The sequence below is a fragment of the Pimephales promelas genome, chromosome 13 (assembly GCF_988280905.1).
Source record: "Pimephales promelas chromosome 13, fPimPro1.hap1.1, whole genome shotgun sequence".
NCBI classification, from domain to species: domain Eukaryota; kingdom Metazoa; phylum Chordata; class Actinopteri; order Cypriniformes; family Leuciscidae; genus Pimephales; species Pimephales promelas.
The window spans coordinates 27,359,918-27,380,779 of NC_142781.1; the positions used below are offsets into that span (position 1 = coordinate 27,359,918).

General features: G+C 36.0%; 2 protein-coding genes across 8 annotated transcripts in view; both read left to right on the forward strand.

Moving 5' to 3' along the window:
- vta1 (vesicle (multivesicular body) trafficking 1) overlaps positions 1-9,698 on the forward strand; it is a 30,982-nt gene extending 21,284 nt beyond the window's left edge. The window contains exons 6-8 of the mRNA XM_039692609.2: positions 5,000-5,182; positions 6,297-6,374; positions 9,035-9,698. Coding sequence (XP_039548543.2) covers positions 5,000-5,182; positions 6,297-6,374; positions 9,035-9,177 — 404 coding nt within the window. The 3' untranslated portion in view covers positions 9,178-9,698. The remainder of the gene's footprint in view (positions 1-4,999; positions 5,183-6,296; positions 6,375-9,034) is intronic.
- A 2,801-nt stretch (positions 9,699-12,499) lies between these two features.
- Positions 12,500-20,862, forward strand: part of adgrg6 (adhesion G protein-coupled receptor G6) — a 40,521-nt gene continuing 32,158 nt past the window's right edge. For all 7 annotated transcript variants that reach the window (XM_089118791.1, XM_089118786.1, XM_089118787.1 and 4 more), the window contains exons 1-2: positions 12,500-12,774; positions 18,022-18,110. In XM_089118791.1, the coding sequence (XP_088974917.1) occupies positions 12,773-12,774; positions 18,022-18,110 (91 nt within the window). In that variant the 5' untranslated portion in view covers positions 12,500-12,772. The remainder of the gene's footprint in view (positions 12,775-18,021; positions 18,111-20,862) is intronic.

Sequence of the window (20,862 nt, forward strand, 5' to 3'; positions counted from 1 at the left end):
TCTCTCCACATCTGCTGGGCGTGCTGCTTTTGACCTGACCTGCTCATGTCAGAGATGAAGTCATCTGTAGACTGAACCGTTGGGACGTACGCATGCACCATATGTTTCTGTAGTATGTGGCACACTCTTATAATGTCTGTATCTGAACAGTGGTTTTTTTATTTCATTCTGCTTATTTTTAACTGTTGTTAAAGCTCATGTAACAAATGTTTTCTTCATGTTATAAATAATGATATTTAAATTGTATTTCTTTAGCTTTACACCTAGCAGCTGGGCCCCTCTTGTGAAGTGGTGACCTCATGTTTGGTTATTCCCAATGATGTGCAGCATTGCCAAAACAAAAATGTTACGTGATAGCATGCTTTTTGCCTTACGGAGTTTAAGCACCTTATCACAGTATTTGTCTCGTTCCATGTGTCCGTCAAATTTCCTTTTCCAAGGAGGTCCACGATAAAACCTATTATAACAATACGAATTCCAAGATGTGTTTATGTGCTGTGTAACAAACACCAGACCTTGTTTGAGGTCAGACCTGCATTGGGTCAGCTGATAAACTTCGTTTTCTGTTGTTCTCACCAATTAATCATGTTCTTCCTGTGCATATGGGACCCCAGAATGACAACTAACACTTTCACATTCATCTTATCCACCTTATTTTTTCATAGCAGAAGTGAACTGTTTTCTGTGAATGTGCAAGAATTCCTATTCATATTGCTTCGATAGGTAAACAACTAGAAGAATTATAAAGTGCAAGAAGCAGTTAAAATATTTGTGCTACAAACCATTGTTTTCATGATTATGATAATACATTAAAATATGATAACAAATAACAGTTTGCAATGTCAAGCAGTATGACAGACTGTTTTTCTATAGCTTAAATATCAGGAAGCGGATGACACCAGAAGCCTTGAAGTTACAGTTGGTTGTGGTCGCTCTAACATCAAAAAATATGGTGCATTTCAACATATCATGAAAGCAGCCTGAAATTTTCTATTATACAGGAAAAAACGTGTTATTTCCACTAGCAAAGAAAATTGCTTTTTTTTTCCCTGATTACATGGGGTAAATGTTTTAATATTTTATATTAACATTTAATTTGTTCAGTTTTACTGTTAAAGGGAGAATGTGCCATCAGTACAGAAAAAAAAACGAAAAAATCGGTGTTGCCTACACCGTGTTATCGCCTTTTTAAAATTCGCACCCTGTTGACTTCAATGGGGCATGTTCTAAACCTGCTTTTTTGTCGTTTTTGTCTTTACTGACAGCACTCCAAATGTACAAAAAAATGAGCTCAATGTTAAAATTGACCAGAGTTCTCCTTTAACAATGAATAGATAAATATTATAATGGTTGCCATTTTTCCATGAGACTATACAATTACAAATACTTTTATAATGCATTATGCATTAAAGCCAAAGTGTTTAAAAAAGAAAAAGGAAGGCAGAGTAAAAAAATAAATAAAAATGTGGTTATCAAAATTATGCCACAACAGCTGCTTGAACTTAACTTGTGTTTGAATGTGGAATATTCCTTTAAGAGCTATACTAGTGGTATTGTCTTCTGGCCGAGTTTGGCTTTCCAACTTACGGGAATATATGCACGGCAAGCACGCCCCGGGGCATGGGAAAAAGGCTTATTTGAAGGAAAGAAAACTGATCTGTAACAACTTACTCAATTAGTATACTATTCCTAAGACACATCTACAGTGTTTACACCAGTAGCTGTTCGTTTCCTGGAGTAGGCTTTGCACCCGTGCCATGACTCCATGGAAAGTAAAGGTCTCTTTACTGTAGCCCAGTTGAGAAATTAAGGTCAAACAGAAATGTGCTCCAGTGTCAGGACAAGTACAGCTTGGAAAAAATTAGACGTTTAAAAAGTCAGTGAACAGCATCCTGTAGACATGTTGAAATCATTCTCTAAATGTCTCTTTTGTAGTTTTCAGGTAGTTATCTGTGGATTCCTCTATTTAAATAGTTTTGCATTACATAGATTATATAACCAAGGTTGGACTAAATTGAGACAAATGCAACAGGCATGACCATATGTATACTTGTACTGTATGATTATGTATAACATTTTAACTTTATGTAGCATGACTGATTGCAAAACGTGATTTGGACATGCCACAAATTTAATTATTCCTCATAATGAACCCCCTTTTGAACGAAATCACCCATAACTGTTTTGATTGCTGCTAGTTTTTATTATGACAGCGTCTCCTCCCATTGCAATGTTGCATGCATGTTACAATTCGACAAATGACTTCTCTCTCATGTTAAAACATTTCCATCTGTTCACAATTTATCCATTCCCTCCCTGCCACTAATTAGCACAGAATACATTTTTCTTTTAAATGTAATGTAGGTCACAATTTTTGGCCAGCTGCAGTCGAGTTCAGTCGAGCACACCCTTTGAAATTTTTCATAATTCGGCTATCAGCGCAGATCAATAATAAATAAAGAGTCATATTGGCAGAGAGAGCTTCTCTTAAGCCTCATGTTGACTTTTACAAATCCGTAGTGTGCTAGAGCCAATGTTGTTTCCCCCTCCATCACCTTCCTGCTTAAAAACAAAGGCCTTTCGGAGTTTGCAGTCTTTTCATTAGTGAGACCTTTAATAGAGTTTACAAATTAAAGGACAACTCCTGCACACAATGAACCTTTGGTCTAAATACACATTTGTACCTAATCATCTGAGATTTGTTTTCATGATAATCGAAAATTGTTTATCATGAAAACAAACAAGTTTAACAGCTCTTTTTTTATGCACTGGGTAGTGAAAGGTAGGTTTTATGCACATTGATCCAGCAACAACTACTCACAAAATAAATCTGCTTATTTATTTACTGTATCATTTTTTGTCATTGGTTACAGCCTTTCTTTTTTGTTTTAAACAGCCTTTTCTTTTCGTGCTGATTTGTAAGAGCGCAATTGATCTGTTTAGAGAAGTGCCGGTGCTTAGTTGAATTATATGTAGATTACTCACCAGTGGTGTAGTACTCGAGACTCGGACTCGTCTCGGACTCGGTCTCGAGACCATATTTTAATGGTCTTGGTCTTGTCATGGACTCGGAATTGACTCGTACTCGAACATTTTTTTTTTTAGTACTCGGACTTATTCCCGAGTCCACTCGTTCAATTCAAAATATTTTTCATGATTATTAATGTATGTTAATAAAATATTTCTTTAAATTGATTGACACGCCCAGTGATTGGTGATTTTCTAGTGCGAAACTGCGCATGACAAATTGTAATAAAATTGCTTTTAACACCACCTACTATGTGGCCGTTTTACCCTAAACTGATCATATTTTTTAAACTAAGTAAATTCAGTAAAAAAAAAAGGATTTCTCTAAGTAAATAAAAGTAAATTAGGTAATCAACCCTCACTGGTCTCGGTCTCGACTTGGACTCGACCGTCTCTGGTCTCGGACTCGACTCTCTATGGACTCGGTCTTGACTCGGACTCGACTCTCTCTGGTCTCGGTCTAGACTCGGACTCGAGTGAGGTGGTCTCGACTACAACACTGTTACTCACATAGACAAAATGAGCATTAATTTCTATGTTCTGTGAAGTTTAGTTCTACGTGGGATTTATTCCCTTCATTGCTCTTAGGAAAAGCATGATATATATTCAGGTGTTCAGAATACTCTCCAGAGCCACAGCTTGTTTATGCAAAGCTCGGCTCTTCATCCAGCCCTTTTCTGTGGATTATGGCTCTAAAGAACTGAAGGGATGGCTTTTTGTGCTGCTATCATTCAGTAATCACAACCTCTCTTTTCACTATAGCAGTACAAAGCTATCTTGAGTATAGACTTTCGTGGTCCTAGTCTGCCAGCTTATGGCCTTATTCACAATTCCTCATCCACCTGCAGCATCGCTCGGAGAACACCACTTTTCTCCAAGATTGACCAGGGATCCCCCTAATCTGTGGCTAATGAAGTCCCACTGCACAGAAACCATGTGAAGGCCTTGTTTTCATAAGAGCATAATGTTTATTTGACTTGCCCCACCCTTATTATTTCTCTGCCGATTATGAAAATAAACCCCCTGACACATGTCTGGGCAAAGGAAAGTCGTCAAAACAGCATGTTTAAATCAACCAAATTTGGACATGTGTTTTTCATATGCTTTATTTACTTGTTCCTAGTGATGAAATGTTAGATTTGAAATTTTACCTTGTTATTAAATGTTGCTGATGCAGGCAAATATATATGGCGCTAACCTCTAAACTGTGTTTTACTGTAATATAATATTTTTGCAAAATTGAATCTGCCCAGGGGCTTTTAGAAACATTATGATTCTGGGGATTGATGTTAAATTTCAAATGGAAGAACACTGCCACAGTTTGTTGAAATATCTTGCTTCTTTTCTTGTTCTATATACTTATATTCATCACTCATTTTGGGGTGTCTTAGGGTTCAACTCGCAGTTGATTGAATTGGTTTTGTGTCATGACTGCTCTCATCAACTTATTCCAGGGTTTTGATGGGGGAAAAAGTGTGTAACTCAAATCAGATCGCATTAAATGGTCACTTGTGTAATAGATTAGGGTGATGAAATTCCACAAGGTCCAAATTTCACATTTTTATGCAGTGTTTGTTTCACTCTTCTGCCAAGCATCACCTTACTTACAGTAAATTGTGTTGGTACTTTCAGATTGAAGCCACTTCATCAAAGGCTTGACTGGCAATGAGAGTCATTTGTTCCATGATTTGTATTCATGATAAAATTATGCAAGAAAACACGGGCATATTTTCAACACTCAATGGGATAATGTGAGAAAACAGAAAAGCCTGATTGGTACTGGCAGCAGACTGTTCCGGGCTCCATTAGTTGTGGAAAAATGACTCTAGGAAGGCATTAGTTTTATCAGTACTCGCAGAACAATGGCTCTTTTTTTAAAAAAAAGTCAAACTTTCTGGGCACTTTCACAACAAGCTTAATTTTGACAGTGCAATGCATGAACATATGTGCTTGTTTTTTCTCCTTCCTTTAGATGATGAGTTTGGCGCCGAGGGTGGTGGTCCTTCACAAGCCCCTTACGATCCACCCCAATCCCAGCCTTCTTTCCATGGCCATCCATCAAACCAACCCCCAGCATCCAATTTCAGTAATATTCAGATACCTCCTGGGTCTCACGCCCCAGCCAATACACCTGCAGATATTCCCCATCCAGAAGGTAAGCCTGAGCTTTAGTGGAATTATTACTTTACAACCATCTGCCACTTACCAATATATATGACTGCTCAAAATATATTCTCTTATTCAGAGTGGATGCATTCAATTGATCAAAAGTGACAGTAAAAACATTTTTCTTTCAAATGAATTAAACTTTCTATTCATCCAAAATTTCTGGGAAAAGAAAATATGGTTGCCACAAAAACGGTTTTCAACTTTGATAAAAAAGTGTTTCGTGAGCACCAAATTAACTTATCATAATTATTTCTGAAGGATCATGTGACACTTAAAGATGAGTTATGATGCTTAAAGTTGTCACAGGAATAAATTATATTTAAAAAAATATATTAAAATAGAACATGGTTTCTAAATTGAAATATATTTTACAATATGACATTTTTTACTGTATTTTTGATCAAATAAATGCAGCCATGGTAAATGTTGTCAACCCCAAACTTTCAAACTTTTTAACTTTAAAATATTTGAGTATTTCCTCTATTTGTGTGAGCAAAGCTGCAAATGTTGTCAGAATGAATCACTCTAACACCAATTGTCATTCAATAACTCTAATCCTGTTACTCAAACATACAGGTTAATTAGTATTTCTCAGAGTGCTTGGACAGAGCTGTAGTGTATTTGTATTTATTTTTCCCATTCTGGTTTCCTGTTTTCCTTTTAAACAGCATAAAGGTAAGCTGAGGGTCCCCATGAAGGGCATGTTTCCCTTGGTAACTGCTGTCCTATGTGATTAGTACCTCAGCTTCCAAACACGGAAATTGCAACTAATCTGCAACATGGCACCCCACATGCAGCCACTTAATTTGATCATACATTACATGTACTCATTTCCTTGCTCGTGTGTTTGACTCCTTGTCAGCTCTAAGACTCTTTAGATGAAACCAAATTGAATGTGGTTTCATATAAAATGTAGCATTTGTTATTTTTTGACTTAAGGATAGATTATGCTCAGCCATAGCTAAGCCTATTTAACTCTGAATCAATTACAGTGGTGGACTTGTTAATGCGTCCATTACAGTTTTTCAACATTCAATCAGCCATGATTGCGTGCATTTATCTTGATGATTAAATCGACTTTTTCCTTTCTTTTGGAGCAGCACAGCCCATCAAACCAGTGCCTGTTCCACGAGCCATGCCAGTGGTCGATCCTTCGCTTCTAAACATTACCCAGGACGGTAAGCTTCTTGTGTGAAGACAACAACTATACTGAAATCCAATCTCATCGAACCCGGCAAATAATCGTGACAGGAAGAATAGGACCTCATTTCACCAACATGATTGATCTCATTTTCTGCTCAAAAAGCCAGAGGAAAAAGCACACATTGCAGTGGCTTTTCTAAATAAATTAATGCTTTGTGGAAAGCAGATTCACGGTTTTGGCTTTCCAAAACGGGATGACCGCAGACGAAGCTCAAGATGACATTCCCTCACAATCATTCACTGTGTCACTATAAGAATTAATCCTGATTGTGTCCGAAGCTAGTGTTGCTAATTAAATAATTTGGCTAATGATTGAGGTCATTTCTGACTGCCTTTTATTGTTGCAATGGTCAGAAATAGATCAGAATTAAAGATTTGCAGTGCAAGACGCAATTTGTCACAAATTTGAGAAGACAAAAGTTACTATTCTAGCCCAAACCAGTCATGTATACATTGACAACAGAGTCTCATTTGATATTGTTTTGGATAATTGAAGGCTGTCTGATATCATAACAGGTGCCCAGATTGGGACAAATAAGGAAGACAATATATAAATATTGGTCATCATTATTATTGCATAGAATCACGTGCCCAAAAAGAAAAAGTCTACAACCTCAATATGAAAAGTTTGCAATGTCATACTGCAAATTGCTTTTCTCATCCTCTCCTAACCTTCAGTGTCTTTCCGGGACAACAGATTGGCCATGACATTGTCTAATTGGTTTGAAGGGAGTCTGTGCCTCATAAGACACTAATTGGGCATGTAAAACATGGCTGTGAATGTGAGGTGTTGTTTTAGGGGTTGTCCTCCAAGGGTTGGAAATGGTCTTTGAATCCAGGGATTAAGGTGCCGATGTACTTCAAGCTAAATCGAAGATTGAACTGATGTGATTTAATTTCAAACAAAACCAGACCGATGAACTGTGTTCGTTTTGGGAGATCGAAACAGCTTGCCAAAGCGAAATCTCCGGAAAAGTGGATTACTTCTTTAATCCAGTTTCACCGTCAGTGTAATCATGTCTCCTTTAAATTTATGTAATTCAGTTAGTTGCCAAGGCAATTATTATTTTATATTTTAATTTCAATGACTGAATATTTTAATTTTAGTTAACAATAACAACACTAAATCTGATTTGGTTGTTGGCTTAACATTTCATACTAAGCCAATAATATGATATTATATAAACTATATACACAGATACAAAGTTCTCTTGTGGCTCATGGAGTCTTCATACAGACGATAAATTCCTTTTCTAAACCCATGCTCATCCAATCCCTGTTTTTCAGAGTAGTTACTGGTGATCAAAAATATTCAAGTCATTCTAATACAATCTTTGATTGTGCATTCTGCATTATTTTCGATTGATCAGCATATAGACCATTTTGCAAGATGTAAACAACACTGGTCTAGAAAGACTTCCTGTTTCAGTTTGTAACTGTTTTCACATGTAAAGAAAACATCTTAAAGATGTTTGTTTAACTTTTTGATTCAGTTTTATACTTTCTGTTGGTTGTATTTTATCCCAGCTTTTATGTGCGTAGTGTTAAAAAACTGAAAAAGGAAGTGCTTCTGGACCAGTGTTGTTTACATCTTGCAAAATGGTCTATAAGTAGATTCATATTTGTAAATGTATCACATAAGAATGAACCATTGAAACTTCTTTTCCACATTTTACCCCTTCTACATCCAAAGTCGACCAAGGTCATAACATTACCAGTATTTTAACTTGTTGAAATGTTCTGAAGTCGAGCATCTCAGTTGAGACCGCTGTGTGGTTCTAGTCTTCGCAGTCTGTGTGTACTTTACTAATCGAGGTGCAAGCAATGCTTTTGAATGAGACAAAGACGTATTGTGGTTAAATATTAATACTGGAGAGGAGACAGGATCTAGAGATCTTTTTTAGGTTCCCAGAACTGCTGTACCTTAAACTGTTTTGAAAGCTCTCAAGTGTTTTGGTGGTCTTCTCTGCCCAGTTCGTTATTTTATTCCCACATTATGGATTCAGCTCAAACTGTCACTCAGAGTGTCTTTCTGAGAGCCAGCATAGTTTACATTGTGGTAAAGGCATTTGTGCACCATGACTATAATATTTCAAATGCCTGAAGTTAAGTATTCATAAACTAGCCCAACCTCAACTCACCCTATAATTTAATGTGCTGTTTGGCACTGGAGAGACATGCATGTGTGAAATGGGTGCTTTGCTTTTCCAGAATTTTCCCCCGGGATACGTTTAAATACTTTGGTAATAGTGTCTGTGTCTTTCTCATATTATATTTGTATCATTTATATATTCCCTATTAATTGATAGCTAATGTACACTACCATTCAAACACTACCATAAATAATTTTCTTATGCTCACCAAGGATGCATTTATTTAATCAAAAATACAGGTAATATTGTGAAATATTATCACAATTTAAAATATAATGCTGATTTGATTCTCGAGAACATTCTTTTTATTATTGTTCATATGTTTGTCCAGTGATGCATTATTTTCAGGATTCTCTGAATATAAACCACATTTATTTGAAATATAAATATTTTGTACAATTATAAATGAATTAAATCTGTCACTTTATAGATTTAATGCATCATTAGAGAATGCCGCTAATAATTTGTTTTGCTCTTTACAGGAGACTTGCGGCTCACACCAGAAGACTTTACTCTGGCTCAGAAATACTGTAAATATGCAGGCAGTGCACTGCAATATGAGGATGTGGCCACTGCCGTCCAGAATCTGCAGAAGGCCCTGAAGCTTTTAACCACTGGCAAATAATGAAACCATTGTGCTGTCCCCCTTAAAACCACTTTATCAGAGATCTGGCCCAGATGAACTGAAAAAAGGGCCATTTCCCCAGCCCCATCTGTATCGAAAAGAGACGCTCCGCAGGACACTCCCACATCACTCAATACAACATCTGTTTCGGTCATATTGGATGTCAATAGCTTTTCATTACTAGACCACTGAGACAAAGATGCGACACTAATAACATCAGGTGCATGTGAAAGACCCTTTCAAATTCTTAATATGGAGTTAACACATATTAATGGTTTGAAGTTTTCTGGCTTCGCAACTATTTGGTATTTGGACATGACAGCATGTCTCAAGATATCTATTAAACCAGAAATCTCATCTTTTCCTCAGGCTCTCTGAAACATGAGCATTAGAGTGACTTTGCTCTTAACTACTTTTACTACTTTCTGTTCACTCCTATGTATATGCTTAAGGTGGAAGGTTTTTGCCGTTAGTGAAGCGTTATTATTATGATCAACAATAAATCTTTTTTTTGACTCTTATTTGACTTTTTTTTAATCATTTGCAGTGTATTTTTTCCTTTGTATAATAATCGTTTATGAAAAATGAGTCGTACTCGCAAGTCGTAAGTATTCTTTATTTTCCTTTTTGGTGTTTAAATGTTGCCAAATGCTGCTTAAAGGAGTAGTTCACTTTTAAAAAATCTTTTGCTGATAAATTTACTCACCCCCTTGTCATCCAAGATGTCCATGTCTTTCTTTCTTCAGTCGAAAAGAAATTAATGTTTTTGATGAAAACATTCCAGGATTTTTCTCCATATAATGCACTTTAATGGGAACCAAATGGTTCAAGGTCCAAAAGACCGTTTCAGTGCAAACTGCAAACTGTTCAAAGGACTTTAAACGATTCCAGACGATGAATAAGGGTCTTATCAAGCGAAACGATCGCTCATTAAAAAAAAAAAAAATTACAAAGTTTAAGTTTTATAAGCTCAAATGGTCGCCTTGCTCTGTTCTGTGATGCACGTTTGTGACTCTCCTATTCGAACTCATTCATCAAAAGCAACGAATCTTTTCCAGAGTCAACTGAACCAAATGACACGAAAAAAGATTCTTCGTTTTGATAAACTAGAACAGGAGAGCTTAATTTCTTTTCGACTAAAGAAAGAATGACATGGATATTTTGGATGACAAGGGGGTGAGCAAATTATCAGCAAAAGTTTTTTATGCATTACATTATGTAAACAATTAGCATTAGTTAGAAAATGAATAAGAATTAGAAGTGTTAACTGGCTTCTGCAGACAGTCTTAAATCAGTCAATTAAAAATCCAAATCAATTGGAGCTTTTTGTGCAGTTTATTTGACTAGATTAAATGAGAAAGACTGGTATTTTCTCCTTCACTGTCATTAATGCTTGGTACTTTGTTCATATTTGAATTATTGCCAGTAGCAGTAAGTATTCCTGCTAATTCAAATATGAGCGTGATATTGCATTTCAAAGGCTCTGAGTTTAGTTATATGGGTAATTTTGTTATTTATTAGGCACAACCCATTTAGCCAGCAATATGCATGAATGAACTCGGTCAGTTCAGTGTGCATATGCCGGAATCAATTAATTACAATAGATGGTTCCTGTTGTTTTCTGCCCAACTTGCGATTCTTGCGGTTGAATTAGCGGTGCCTCTGTTTTCCTCTCTCTCCACAGTTTAGCCTGAAGTGTAATAGAAAGGGCATTGACTGAGCTATCACTACATGCATCTGCATTTGCCTGAATCCTTTCCTGCCTCATTGCGGATGCAAATGAACATCACCTGGGATTTTCCATCCTTACCTGTCTTACTCCTTTGTACTCGGGTTTAATTGGCTCAAGTGAATATATTGCTTCTGATAAAATCCATCTAGGAGTGCATATCCATTGACATGGAGGAGGGTTAGACCATAATGGCTTTGTCTTTTAACCTTTTGAATTCTGATTGACTACATTCTTCAGATTTCATGACTTTGTAATCTCTCTTTAGTGTTTTAATGGTGTATCTAAGGGTATTGACATTGACGTGCACAGATAAAGTTTATTACTTGATCGCTATCAGTGCTGTGGGAATCGAAAAACTGGTTCATCTTTTTTTTCCTCCCTATAGCGTTATGAAAATTGACCATCTTTTGCATTGGCTATTGAGCTAAGTAAATAAGCAATTATTAACAGCAAAGCATTTGAAAGGATTATGGCTCTTTAGTTGTTTTAAATTCGAAATCTTCAGGCAATTTCCTGTGTTGTGGTGATAAAACGTCAATGTGGCTGTAAATCTCAAATACTAAACAAAACATAAATGTAGCTAGCCTATAATAAATGTCCATGTTATTGTCTATGGTTTCTCACACCCACAATAGATCAAAACCTAACAGTCCCCACAGAGACACTATCTGATTCAAAGAAAGAGGCAGGCTCTTCATCCATAAACATTGGCAATATTTGTAGTATTATTCATACATCAGCTGAATAGGAATTGGTTACAACTACATAACCTGAAATTTCTGTAGAGCATGATATTTGACCTGAATGCTAAAATGTAAGTATCTGAGGTACATGCAAATACAGTTATCCGACTTGTAGGAACTATCTAACTGGAACATCTTCTCTGACGTTGAAAACAAAGTAGGTAGCATGGGTTACTGAGGACAAAATCATTTTTACAGTTTTTTTTTTTTATAAAGTCATCAAAGTAGGCTAATAATTTGTTAATGAAAATATAAACATGAAATTAGTCATTTAAGTAATGTGTTTATGTTATTTGCAGATTTAATATTAATACATTTCAAGTGTTGTATATAATGATCATGATGTACTAATTGTAGCCTAAATCATGTGAAATTTCTTACATATTATTAGTTTGGTTGAGTTAAAAATTTCTTACATAATTTAAATTTGGTTGAATTTAAGATTATGCCAAATAACATAAAAAGTAGGCTATGTAGGCTATCTCTCTGTGAGTGTGTGTATATAGCATTTCTATAGAATATATAGTTGGACTGTGTGCATGTGGTTACAGGTTAGCGTATAGTATGCGTGTATATGGCATACGAATGTGTGTGTGTGTGTGTATTCTATCGACAAATAAATAGGCTAACTGCGGTTTTTTTTACATGTAAATTTATAAAAATGACTGTTAATAAACATAATTATGTTATTTTTAATTAGAAATTTTTATTTGCTGCCAATTTCATATTTAATCCCGATGAGTAGCTACCTACCAAGAACTAATACAACGTATTCCCATTTTATTTATTTATTATTTTGCGGGGTCTCCTCGGGATTTCTCTCACTGTTGGGTGGGGCTCTGTGGAGAACTGCCTCCAGCGGTCGGACAAGAACAGTTGTGTCTAGTAAACTCTTGTTAACGCTTTAACCAGCATCTGTCTGCTCGGAGAAGAGGTTAATCTTACCAAAAATAGATATTGCACTTGGTTTAAGAATATCTCCGATTATGAAATGCTTTTGCTAAGCATCGGCGTGGCGCGTGGAAGTTGATGGTGGGCTGCCTCTCAAAGTTCTCTTAAAGTTGTTCAAACAGGAGAAGAGATATAATGGTTCTTCAACGGGACGAGCTTCAATGAAATAATGTAAGTAACGTTTTTAACTTCCTACGTTTTATGTAAAAAATGGCATACGGACTATATCTACTAATGTTTTGGTTTTCTCTGTCTCTCTGTCAATAATTCTGTTATTAGGCGGTTTTTGTGATAATTGAATTTGACCAAAGGAGATTCATTTGAAAAGTTCAAAGTATATATCGTCCTAAATTATTTGTAATAATAATAATACAATTAGAAACAGTGGTCCGTGAGACAGTAACATGTTTTATCTATATCTTTATTTTTGGACAACGTTGATTGTCAACTCATAAATGGAAAGCGCACATAATCTTGTTTGTTTGTTGGTAAAATAGGTGTATTGTACATATTTTTGTTGCACTTTAGGCTACTTGGGCTACTGTTTTGACCAGTGAAGTGAAATATCCATGGCCCAAAAGAATGTGTCGCATTATGTTGGTGGGCAGATAAATGGCTTATTGGACTTTTAGATGACCACAAATAAAACTGTAAACAACTAAATAGTGTTTAAAATGTCTATGCGTCTAAACCTAGCTGCGTCTTTCTAATTTAACCTGCCTACACGTAGGCTATACAGCGTTTTTGGGCAGTTAGACATTTGATGCCCGACTGTAGGTGTATATAATGTGGAATTTCTTATGTCATTAGATGAGATGAGCTCATGTCAGAGAAAAATGTGAGGATGACAAATATTCAATTTTCTGTAGTGTTGACAGCTGTGGCGTTTCTAATAATCTGTTGATGTCCTGCTGTATTTTCAGTTAAAGGTTTCTCTTTGTAATTCATTGGGGTTGTTATTAATGCATTTTTTGTACACTTTTAGGATTTCCCAAAGATTTAAAGTCTATGTTAATGTATATTATTATTCCTATTATTGTGCTTTTTCTGAAGTCTTATGAATACCAGAAGGCACTGTTTCTGGTTTTCCATCTATTTTTTTGCCATGATGAATCAAGTTCTTTATGCTGTTTGCAGGGTCCCCTTAGTCGCTGACCCCATTCATGTGTATTTACATACGCTTAGGGGAGCGTTCTGAACATTATTCATATGTTCTATAATGTCATATTACATGAATTTTATATAATGGTCTAAATAAATGGCCTCATTCTGATCACTCTGGCTACAAATGCTCCTACTTACAGAGATGCTGTGAGGCTGTTTATTTAGGGCTGAAAAATATGTAGTAACATTCTGATTTGTAACAATGATTTATTTCAGGGTGTTGACTTACATTCCTCTTAGATAAGATTCTCTTCTCATTTAAAGGGATCGTGTCCCTTTAAATTATATTATTCCACCATCGTGGCCTGCTAGACTTGTTACGTTAGTCAAGACCGCCTAAACCAAGACCAAGACACTACCAAGACCAGATTGTTGACAGACTAGTGTTGTTGAAGCTAAGCTGCAATAACTTGTAAGATTTTGTTTCGTGCTGCCTGCCTATCTCTGACAATTTCGAAGTCTCCAAATGAATCCATTTTGCAACTTTTAAATAATTATATTTTTTAAAGATGGTGGTGAAGGAGATTCCCCTCCCTATGTAAAGTGCTTTGAGTGTCGAGAAAAGCGCTATATAAATGTAATGAATTATCATTATTATTATTATTAAAAACGAAATTCTAAGCTTAAGTGCAGGATCCGAAAGTTGGTCGTTTTGTCGCTATGGTTACAAACACACACTCCGTTGGCGGTGCGCTCAAACCCAGATAGCACAAGTATATTTGATGTGATTTTTTACATCTGTAAGACGTATTTTTAAGAATATTTGCTCATTTGCAATACGTCTATAGGACGTTTCCTGACAAATAGACGTTTAGAAGATGTCTGTTTAACATGTATTCTAAAAGACATAGACAATAGACATCTAAATATGTATTCTTAAAGACATTTTCTAAACGTCTATTTGACATCTGACAGGAAATGTCCTGTAGACGTATTGCAGATGAGCAAACACTCTTAAAAATACATCTTCCAGATGTAAAAATCACATCAGACTTGTGCTATCTGGGAAGTCATCTGTCAGTTGTGCAGTTACCCAAAATCTCCTGAATGAAGTTAAAACCCATCATGTCACTGATATGTGTTTTACTAAATATTAATACATCAAAAACTGTAGATGATATGTGTTTTTTTTTTAATCAAGTGATCAAGTGCTCTTTGCCTCTGCGATCAATGGCGCGGATACAGCGTTTTCTCGTGTGGCTCCACGCTCGCGCCACAGTCTTCACTTTTCACTCGGACGAGCGCTTCAAACCGTTGTGGGTATCGTTGTGGATATTGTAGTATTGTATTGCTAAATCTCCCGACCACTATGTCGGTTTTAGACAGCGAGAACTAGACCAGAGGTCCGAGACCAAGAAGACAATAACTTACCAAAGACTGTCAAGGCCGTGACAAGACCGAGACCATGTAAAAGCGGTCTCGAGACCAAGACCGGTCTCGACTCACGAGACATGCATCACCATGGCCTGCTAATGAATGCAATTGGTGGCATGTTGTGGTTGTTTAATAAAATATGAATTCAGGGCCCTATCTATTGTTCTGCTGGCTGATTCTGCCTTCGCTAAACTGTACTGTGGGCTGGAAATAGAGATCTCCATTATCTTTCGACAATGGTTGTTGAAGTGAAACAAGATCTCGGGACCTCACACAGGATCTTGTAACTTCACACACTTCTAGTCTTGGCAACAACAGACTGAGGTGTTATTAACCATTGTATCAAATGAAGCATTGCGATAATCTCATTATAACATACTCTGTCCCAGATGGAGGGAAATTTCCATCCATTTGTTATAATGAAGACATTCATCACTGTAATCCAAATGTAGATGAACAATGCCCAATCAAACATATAATGTCTTCAGAATAACTTATGAGGTCTCTTGTGGTTTTCATCTCCCACTGGGATCTTCATTTTCCACAAACTTAATGACTCATTAGAACTTGCCTTCTTGGAAGCAGATTTCAGGCCAGGGGTTGTTTATTAATGTCCAATTTCAAAATTTAAATGTGTTTGTGTAGTGAAATCAAATCACAGATATGTGAGATTGAGATTGATTTTATGGATTATAGTGTTGCATGCTTTGTAGATTTTCTAACTAGGGTTTTACAGCTTGATGCAGAAGGAGAACTGTCTTTAGTACTATAGAAAACCATACAATTTCTGATGCTTCAAAGAACTTGGAAACCGATATTCTGTGGTATTTTTCATAGATGTAACGTTTTTTAATCAAGAAAGTGACTGAGTTGGACCCCAAAGCAAGAAAAAATTGTATTGATCTCTATTACAAAGAACCACTGACGAACCTTTATTTTTAAGTATGTTGTTTATCAGCTTCTCTTTTCAGTAAAGCCTTGGATTGCTGTTTTTTCAGCTAGCAAACTGTGATACAAATTTCTCAGAAGTGCTATTTTCAAGCTTTAAAGAGAGCAGGGACACCTGGGAAATGCTCAGTGCAGTCCATTATTGTGGATCTGAAGCACAAACATAGTGAGTAATGGATTCTGAACAGCAGATTTTAATGTGTATACTGTACTATAGTAGGCTCTATCGTATGTCAGTATCCTTCCCTCTCTTTGAAGGGTTAAAAACAAAGGTTTATTTTAGGGTTAAACATTGTTTGATAATTCAGTCACCCTCATGTTGTTTCAAACCGGTATGACTTTATTTCTTCTTGACTTAAAGCCAAGGAGCAGTTCACTTTTAAAAATCGTTTGCTGATAATTTACTCACCCTTATCTCATCCAAGATATCCATGTCATTCTTTCTTCAGTTTTAAATTAAGATGAAATCATTCCAGGTTTTTGATGAAAACATTCCAGGATTTTTCTCCATATAATGGACTTGAACCAAACGGTTCAAGGTCCAAAAGACAGTTTCAGTGCAAACTGCAAACTGTTCAAAGGGCTTTAAACGATTCCAGACGATGAATAAGGGTCTTATCAAGCGAAACGATCGCTCATTTAAAAAAAAAAAAAACAAACAAAGTTTAAGTTTTATAAGCTCAAATGGTCGCCTTGTTCTGTTCTGTGATCCGCGTTCGTGACTCTCCTGTTCGAACTTGTTGAGTGAACAAATCTTTTCCAGAGTCAACTCATTCATTTCGTTCATTGAATGAACCAAATGACATGAAAAAAGATTCGTTCATTTCGATAAACGAGTTCGAACAGGAGAGTCACGAACGTGCATCACAGAACAGAGCAAGGCGAACATTTGAGCTTATAAAACGTAAACTTTGTTTTGTTTTTTTTAAATGAGCGATCGTTTCGCTTGATAAGACCCTTATTCATCGCCTGAAATATTTAAAGCCCTTTCAACAGTTTGCACTGAAACTGTCTTTTTGACCTTGATCCGTTTGGTTCCCATTGAAGTCCATTACATGGAGAAAAATCCTGGAATGTTTTCATCAAAAACCTTAATTTCTTTTCAAGTGAAGAAAGAATGACATGGATATCTTGGATGACATGGGGGCGAGCAAATTATCAGCATAAGTTTTTTCTTTAATCACTTTGCAGAACACCAAACAAAATATTTGGAAAGATGTCCATGAAAGTCACTGGTGTTCCATGTTTTTTTGGACCCCACTGACTTTTCTGTTCCACACAGTTATCATGAGTAAATGATGACAGAATTTACATTTTTGCATGAAGACCTTAAAACTGTTCCAAGTTATGCTTTGTAAATAGTGGTGTACCTCTTTGTAAACCTCACCGTCCATGATATTTTTCAGCAAACTTCTTATGGCTGACATGGGAGAGTGATTAGTCATTATATAATGGGGCAGCTTTTGGATGGCTGCGGTCACTGTTCTGACAAGAATCGTTTTTTTTTTTTTTTCCATGCCACAAATACATAATTTAAACCTTCAAAGTTCTCCCAAATTATAGATGCATGAATAAAGATTTTGTACTCCTGTGTGTGAGAGAAAGTGAGTAAAGTTTATGCATTGAAGTTTATGCTAGTTGTCGTGTATGAAGTGTTTTGAGTCAGTGACTAACAAATCCAGTAAGCAACATGGTGCTATTTGCATTTTTTTGTGTGTGTGTGTGTGTGTGTGCAAATAAATCCGAATGCGTTTTTTTAAACATCCATTGCGTAAAAATGTTGTCCCGGCCTTAACTGCAGTCCATTTAATGAAACCTCTAATGCAATTGTGGTTTTCATGTATTTACACTATACTAAAATTACATATAGCCCTAAGTAATAAATTAAATTGTGGTTTTGTTTCAATTTATTTTGCTTAATCTGATTGGCAGGATTTCGTTCATCAGCGGTCGGTGGTGGAGATGGAAGTTCCAGAATGCTCTTGCAGTTTTCCTGCTGCTGAACTGCCTTTTGACTACAGGTAAAGGAGCTCTGCAGATACATTGTAAATGCAAAATGTTAAAATGCAAATGGTGTGTTATCTGGAAATGTAAGCCGTAGTTTTATTCTTAACTGATTTGATATGTTTATTGCTCATCATGCTAAATCAACATTGCTTCCATCTCATTAATTCACCTTTTTCTCTCTCTTTAACCCTTTATTTCATATTTTCAGTTTCTAATTTCAGTGATTCTCTTTTCTTTTTCTGTACATGTGTAAAATTCTCTCTTAGCTTCCTTACATTTTAGGACTTTGTCACATTTCTTGCCCTTTACCTTTATCATGCTTCATGCTTTTATTGTCATTTTCCTTGCATTGTGTTGGCTTAGAAACCACATCATGAAAATATTTCGGTCATAAACAGAAATGTACTTTTTTTTAAAGAAAGAAAAAGCCATAATCAGTTTATAGTTGAATAATGATCCTACATATAATGGTAAACTGTGTACTGTGCCTGCTTGCAAGCTATTACGAGCAACATTTGAAGCTGACAAAATCCCTGTTATGACAGATACTGTTACTGAGATGGAGTTATTATTACTAATCAGACATGTTATTAGTGATTTCAGCACCAAAGAAAACATGGATTTGCTCTTAACAGGCTGCTCAAATCCTATCCTTAACCGGTCTGTTGTTGCTGTTCACAAGTTCCTTGCGAGCTACATATGAAAAGCATGTGTCTTTTTAATATTAGTCGCATACCGCAACTCGCCTGATTTGTTCGTACTGTTATACTGGTCCAAGTCGGAACATTTATGGTTGTTGGATGGCTGTCAGAAATGGTTTAGAGCAAAGATCAGATTTAATGCTGGGAATCAGCATCAGGGAAATTTCTAAAGTGCTTTAATAGTTTCAAAAACTGACAAGCGAGAGCTAATGCTCTTTCTAAACAATGAAATTCAATTTATTTAAGCCGCGGCATAACAGTATAATGTTGTGCGTAGAAGGCCAAGAGCAATTTTTAGCATCATATTAGGATGGTATGCCTCTCATGGGCACTCTAGACCTCATTTAAATCACGCCTAAATCAAAATTCTTGATGAAATAACTTGTTGATTAGATCTGATTTGTCACATTCGGTTAAACAACGCGCACAGACTCTAGTTTCCAGACAGGGAATCTTAGAGCTTGTTATTAAAACCAGATGTGATTATGGGCTGTGGAGGGAACAACCCCTTTGTGCATAAGTTTACAATATGCTGTTGTTGTTTTTCATTCTGAAACCACAAATGTACACTCGACATGTCACATGTTTGTTCTACAAAACCCTTATTTTTTGTGCCATGCTTCATAAGCCAAGGAGCCATGGGTGTGTTTATAGAATTGAATCTCTCTGGATCTTTGTAGAACAGCCGCTCCGTGTTGATCAAGAGCAGCACGCTTAAGTGATGGACTCAGTTAAGGAATAGTTCCCCCCGAAATGAACATTTTCATGTCATCTCATTCCAAACCTTGATTGCTTTTTTCTTCTTTCCAAGAAACACAAAATTAGATGCTGGGAAGAATGACCAAGCTTCACAACAAAGTCACTTCACAGTGCACTTTTATTTTATTTTTATTTATTTACTTATTTATAATTCTTTTCCCCTGTCATGTATAAGAATTCAACTGGTACAACTAGTATAATACAGGCATCTGGGATGACAGAGAGGTGAGTAAATGATGACAGGATTTTCATTTTTGGGTGAGCTGTTAATTGACTCTTGGCAGGTAAAAGCGGCACACCTGAGGTACAAAGACAGTGGGTAAACTGGCAGGAGAGTGAGAGAAATGAGACCCAGGATTAAAGCTTTCACAAAATGTGACGCTGCTGAAAGGGCTATTTTAATCTCCCGGGCTTTTTTAGCCTGAGATCCGTGACGTGTATCTGACATTCCATCTTTTGGCATCTTTACTAAGCGGCCTTCTTCTAAAAGGACATTTTGAGATCAAAGCTCTTCTTGTCTCAGGCATTCTGTCTTTCATTGACCTTCACTTCTTCAGCAGTCACTTCACACTGCTAAAATCCCATCAAATCAGCAGCTTGTTTGTTTGTTTGTTTAGTTAGTTAGTTAGTTAGTTAGTTAGTTAGTTAGTTGGTTGGTTAGTTAGTTAGTTTTGTCCTCAACTGTATTTCCAAAGTGTTGATGATGAAAAATACCAAAAATTAGGACAGAAATAGCTTACACTTTCTAGGGCTGTCAAACGATTAATCGCGATTAATCGCATCCAAAATAAAAGTTTGTGTTTACATAATATATGTGGGTGCACTGTGTATAATTATTTTATATATATAAATACACACACATGCTTGTATATATTTAAGAAATATTTTCCTGTATATACTGTAAATAGATTTATATATAATATATAAATGTAAATATACATTTTTTATTTATAAATAATATTTTTTTCTTAAATATACATGCATGTGTGTGTATTTATATATATATATATATATATATATACACAAAATAATTATACACAGTGCACCCCCATATATTATGTAAACACAGACTTTTATTTTGGATGCGATTAATCACGATTAATCGTTTGACAGCCCTAGCTGTAACATACTGTATTATTACTTTCCTTAAGTGTTGTTATTATTATTTGTCCATGCAAGTGTTTATTTCTGTGTATCACTATAGTGCAAGAAAATAATTCAATAAAACCAAAGACGCATGCCTTTGTTGTGAGATACCTGGGTTCGAAACCACTGCGAGACACCAGTGTGTCCCTGAGCAAGACAC